The sequence below is a fragment of the Brachionichthys hirsutus genome, chromosome 14 (assembly GCF_040956055.1).
Source record: "Brachionichthys hirsutus isolate HB-005 chromosome 14, CSIRO-AGI_Bhir_v1, whole genome shotgun sequence".
In the NCBI taxonomy this organism is placed as follows: domain Eukaryota; kingdom Metazoa; phylum Chordata; class Actinopteri; order Lophiiformes; family Brachionichthyidae; genus Brachionichthys; species Brachionichthys hirsutus.
Genome location: NC_090910.1, coordinates 8,969,231 through 8,974,554, shown reverse-complemented (window position 1 = coordinate 8,974,554; position 5,324 = coordinate 8,969,231). Strand labels below are relative to the sequence as shown.

The 5,324-nt window shown below is 49.3% G+C and overlaps 1 protein-coding gene across 1 annotated transcript; it reads right to left on the bottom strand.

Moving 5' to 3' along the window:
• csrnp1b (cysteine-serine-rich nuclear protein 1b) lies at nucleotides 1-4,004 on the bottom strand. Its single transcript, XM_068748118.1, has 5 exons — nucleotides 3,603-4,004; nucleotides 1,525-1,784; nucleotides 1,107-1,403; nucleotides 564-987; nucleotides 1-509 (listed from the first exon to the last, which is right to left on the bottom strand). Exons 1-5 carry the CDS (start codon nucleotides 3,856-3,858, stop codon nucleotides 1-3), a joined length of 1,746 nt encoding a protein of 581 aa, XP_068604219.1. The 5' UTR covers nucleotides 3,859-4,004.
• Between the last annotated feature and the right edge of the window lie 1,320 nt (nucleotides 4,005-5,324).

The following is a 5,324-nucleotide window of genomic DNA, read 5'->3' as shown; positions in this document are numbered from 1 at the left end:
TCAAACTTTCACAGACTCCATCACAGACAGTTTCATGGCTTCCTCCAACAGCTGATTGTCTGTAAAAGTGGCAGGAGGTTCTGGGACGGATTCTGAAAGGCCAATCAGCGACTCCAGGAGGCAGGTTCCCGGATCACTCACTGGCGGGAGGCTGGGGTAACTAGGCATCTGAAATTGAAAAAAGTTGTCCATGTGTTCATACTCCTTGAGGGAGTTGTAGAGCGAGCTGGGCCCCAAGCAGGGAAAGCCGTCGAAGAATTCCAGGTCGGACTCCGAGGAGAGGCTCAGGTCCATGTTGTAGCTCGCGGAGCGATCGATGCTGGGGGAGGGTGTGCGCGGCACACTACTGCTGTGGAATAGGGCATTTCCCTGGTTGGCATTCACATCCAAATGTTCCGAAATGGCTGTCGCTCGATTGTCATTGTGATCATCCGAGTCTAACAGCGCAGCATCTATATTCTCGTTATCGTCAGCAAAGTCCACCATGCTAAAGCTGCTGAAGGCTTCCGTATGCTGCTGCTGCTGCTGTTTCTGCTGCTGATTTTGGCAACGCGTGTCCTTACGTTCCCCGTCTTGGCTACTTCTCGAGCAATTCTCCGTGTCGCTGAAACAGAGAATGCGGCTCAGGCCTTTCTCATCCATATCCAACTGGCTGAGACGCACGCACGGACTCTCGCCCACCTCAGAGTCCTCGCTCTGTCCCGAAGAATCCGAGTCCGTCATATTGCTACTGCAACTGTTCTCTGCAGCTGCCACCAGTTCCGAGCTGAACGGAAACGAGGGCACTACCGGTGAGGAAGCGGCCACTGCCGCCGTCTCTCGCTCCTCCTCGTTGCTCGACTGCTCCTCCAGCCTCTTCTCCAACTCCAGCTTCATGACCGTGTGGATGTAATGCGTCTGTACCCTGTTTGAGTTGAACTCGATGCGACCTTCCGTGTTTCCGCAGCCGTCCTTGGTGCAGCCGCAGGGGAAGGAGGAATGATCCATCTGCGAGAACGCGAAGGGAAGCAGATCAATTACGTGCGGAATGCAAGTAAGAAGAGTCTACAGTTGTTCCGCGATTTGGAGCCCATATATTTTTTGTGGGACCCGTTTGCAGCTCTTACCTGACATTTGATGCCGGCCAGGCTGCAGCTACACGTCTCAGGTTCGCAGAAGCCCTGGCAGTCGCAACCGCAGTTCTCCCTGGAGATCCTCAGCTCATGGAGCTGCCTCTTCTCCTCCTTGTCGATCTTTTTCACACCAGCTGCTTTGAGCAGCGCGTAGCGATGCTTTGGCAGGTAAGGCTGGAGGAACGAGCCCTCCTCCAAGTTGGCTCCACTAATGTCAATGTCCTGCTCAGGAATGTCATCTATGGTTAGTTGCTCTGCCTCCTCGCTCTCTTGGGTTCCATTCTTAGTAAGCTGGAGGGGGGGAGGGGGGGGGGGGCAGAGGAATCTAATGAGTCATTGTTGAATTGAATTCACGTACCTGAATATTTCAGATGTTACATCATCCGAGTGACTTTAGAGCCCGTTTGCTCACCTTCAGTTTGAGAGCCTCTAGCTTTTCTTCCCTTAGTCTGTTGAGTAGTTTCTCCCGGCGCAAGAGCCGCTGCTCTACAGCAAACTCGGCAAGCGTAAATGTCCGGAGCATGCTGTGGCGCTGCATCATGCCCAAAGTGCACCCCCCTCGACTGGGAACACTGGTGAAGCCCTGGCCCCGAGGGAAGAAGAACACCGTCACCTGGTCAAACGACACGTTGCCCCGCCGTGCTCTTTTTGCTTTCTTTAGGATTGGTGTTGCTGTAGGGTGAAAAAAAAAAGAAAGAGATTTAAAATACACTTCATCAAAGGAAATCAGTGTTTTACAGGAGCACTGCTTTGGAACAGTTCCAATTTCCTTTATGTTCCACTAGATGGCCTAATTCACCACCAACTGAAGTCTTATGACGCACGCAGACCCTACTGAACAGAACGCCTAAGGACACGCCTCTGATTCATTGCCCTCGTCCTTAACGCAGTCCTTATGTAATGTACCAAATTAAAATGACACTGCCAACAAGTGTCCAACACACTTACATCCTGTAAAGTGAAACTTCTACTACCACAAATTCATTCAGCCTTGTTCCGTTTCCAAGTATACAACAACAATAAAAAAAACAAAAAAACACCCATCCCAGGAATTTCCCGTTGGTGGCCAACACATTGGAGGAAGTGAGACGGCCAGGATCTCAAACTGGAGTTAATGTCAGGAGGGCTTCCGAAAGAGGTCAGACAGAAATAAAAACTGTCCACCATGGTCTCCTTGCGAGATGACCATTCCCACAGATGGACCAGTAGTTGACACAAGCCGAAAGGTCCGTTCTCCGTTAAAACCCATTCAGGACCTAAAGCAGCCGGCCATCATTCCATACCCAGACAAGCGCAATAAAACCTTACGGGAATCAAAGTGGAACCACATGTGGGAAGTCCAACACACAACTCCAGCTTTTATAAATTCCACTTCCTCTACCCAGAGATATTCAACAAATTTTGAGCCTCACTTAAAGGCAACCAGCGTCTTTCTTTTTTTTTAATTTGTGTATGTTTGAGAAGAAAGGGATGCTAATACTCCACATGTGTTGAGCATTAGACCCATTTAGTGGTGGGGGATTCCTCGTAGATGAAGCATTTAAGGGGTGTACTCTGAACCGCTGCCTGGTAAAGTCGCAGATGTCACATGAGAAAACTCTGTGTACTTCTGAGATAACCGAAGAACAGAAGAGGAGAAAATACGGCTTTTGCCCAGTGCATCTGCAGACTAAAGATTTCCGACATCCACGGGAGCCACGGGACGCCTTCCCCTGTTCCTCTGAATGGGATGGATTTGCAGGTGGGTCCCCCCCCCCCCCCCCCTCCTTCACCTCACCACAGCAACAACTTTCTGCCCAACACCAACACCTGACTTATAATGCTCTGCACAATTTGCTCTTCCTGATGTCTCTGCGTGCCTTCTTTTCTTTATCGTTCACCCCCCCCCCCCCCCCCCCCCCCCCTCACTTCTTTGTATCGCTTCGCCCTGCCTCTTTCAGCACCTGTGCTGGGTGCATGCCTGGGCTTCAAACAAGGCTGTATGTGTTTCCCAGGCCTGGCAACCCGCCAGGCTCCTCTTCCTGGCTCCCTGCCCCACCATCCTGGAAAGCTCACAACTGTTTGCCCTTCTCCCCTACAATCCCTCTCAAACCTGACCAGCCCCCCCCCCCCCCCCCCCCACCCAAAGGGCTAGCAGATGGACCCGGGTCCAACCAGAAACACCCCGAGGATGCTCGACCCACATCTACCATGACAAGGTGAGACCGTCTACAAGGCTATGAGAGGAAGGTGAGCCGTGGCGATCAGCCACTACGTAATGTGATTAGCTATTTTCCAACGACAGAGCAGTCAGTGAAATGTGGACTCATTGTAGAAGTCTGAGGTAATTTCACTGAAGTGTTTCATGGGTTACCCACATTCCTTAACCCTCCCCCCTGCTTTTATAGGGTTGTGGAGCCTCCAGAGCACAGTATAGAGAAAACGACATTAAAAATGCATTGTACCATCGACTAATATCTCTCTGATTTATTGTGGAAAGGGGAAACTCACTGTTAAAATGTGTTGCTGGGGAGCCGGGGTTGCTGGGAGTGGAGTCCAAGGTGTCAGAGTAGCAGCTCTCCCCTTCAGAGTCCCATCTTGAGCAGGCAGAGGAGAGGGAGGAAGGTGATGAGTAGCATGGGTGCCCATCCACCTCCTCAAATTTCCTCTTGAGAAGCCCACTCATGGTGCTAGCGTGAGCAGTCTGCAGGAAAAAAAATAAAAATAAAAAAAAAGCAGAGGAACAGGTTATTAGCAGGTTAGTCATTTATGGGTTTTACAGCTTTGATCACTGATGATTGAAGTTTTTCTCACGAACATAGTATATTTACTGATATCACACACGCAACCGGAGGCCAAACATCGACAGTATTTGTGCATCTTATGGAAGCCATTAAGCATGCAGGCTTTTCACAGCGTTACTGCGACAAGAGAGTCCTTTGCTCCAGCCATGTGATACCGTACGCAGCCCAATCTCATGCTGCATTCTGGCTCCGTGAGGAAATCAGCCATGGCACAGGAAGCAATCAATCAGGCCTATTCGCATAAGTCAACAATTACTGGACCCTTTGCCCTCTTCCAAATCACATCAGCCCTGCAAATGCATTGATTATTGAGAAGGACCGAGCACCAGGTACCAACTCATCCAACCACAGACATTTGATTTCAATCATTCCCCCCTATGGGAAACTTTCACTATCAAATACGTGAAGCAACGCCAGGGCCATTCGCCACTTGTCCTGTTTAATGTGCTCATATGCCTCGCATAATAAATATGAGCAGCTATGCATTGTCAAGATGTTTTGTTATGCAACTCATGCATGCATGGTCTTTTGCTCCAGTGAGTGGAGCTGCTGGTTCAGCGATAAAAACAATCAATCATTTAAGACAGACACTTAGGCAGATAGAAAAAGACAAGGGGGAGGGGGGATGATCACCAGTTCACAAGGAGAGAGAACGCCACTTGCACGTTTAATCTTCAAAAACGTCGCTCAACATCTGCAAACACTCGTCCGCGCACAAGCTTTGTTCATATCTCGAAATACCGTTTTAGTCAATGAATAAATGCTCCCAAATGCTCAGGTTGTTTCAGGAATATAAAAAGGAAGAGCACGTTGGATGAGAAGGAAGGCTTAGTGACGTCGTGTTTTATGATCATGAGAGGGAAATGCGTCACGTCGCTGTGACAAACAATCATCGACTTCTAGGAAGCGACAGGCGGTTGCAGCCGCGAGACACGACAGGCCATCGCCGCACGTTGTGGGGCTGAACGCCTCCTTAAGCAAGGAGGGACGGAGAGGTGGAGGGAGGAAGGAAGTGTGGGGCGAGGGGAGACATGACCGGGCGACACTCCAGTGCAGACACTCCCTTCAATGATGTGGAATGGGAAATGAGGTTGTTGGGTTTTTTTTTTTTATGCCTAAAGGGGTCATTTCACCATCAAATTGTTTACAGCCTTTGGAATTATAGCAAAGTCAACAGCCGCTGCTGCAACTCGAGCGTGGATGTATTTCCAAGTTGTCCATTTTTCATTTTTGTGTTGTTTTGATTATACAAAGATTTTCTTGGTAATACCTATAATTTTGTGAAAAGCCATTTTGCACACCGTTCTATTTTTAGGATAATTGGAGACCATGGAACTTTAAATTAGCTAAATTGATGTTCCAAACACGTCAGCTATTGAAGCAAACATGGCTCAAACACACAGACATGGTGCTGCTGTGCCAACGGGCT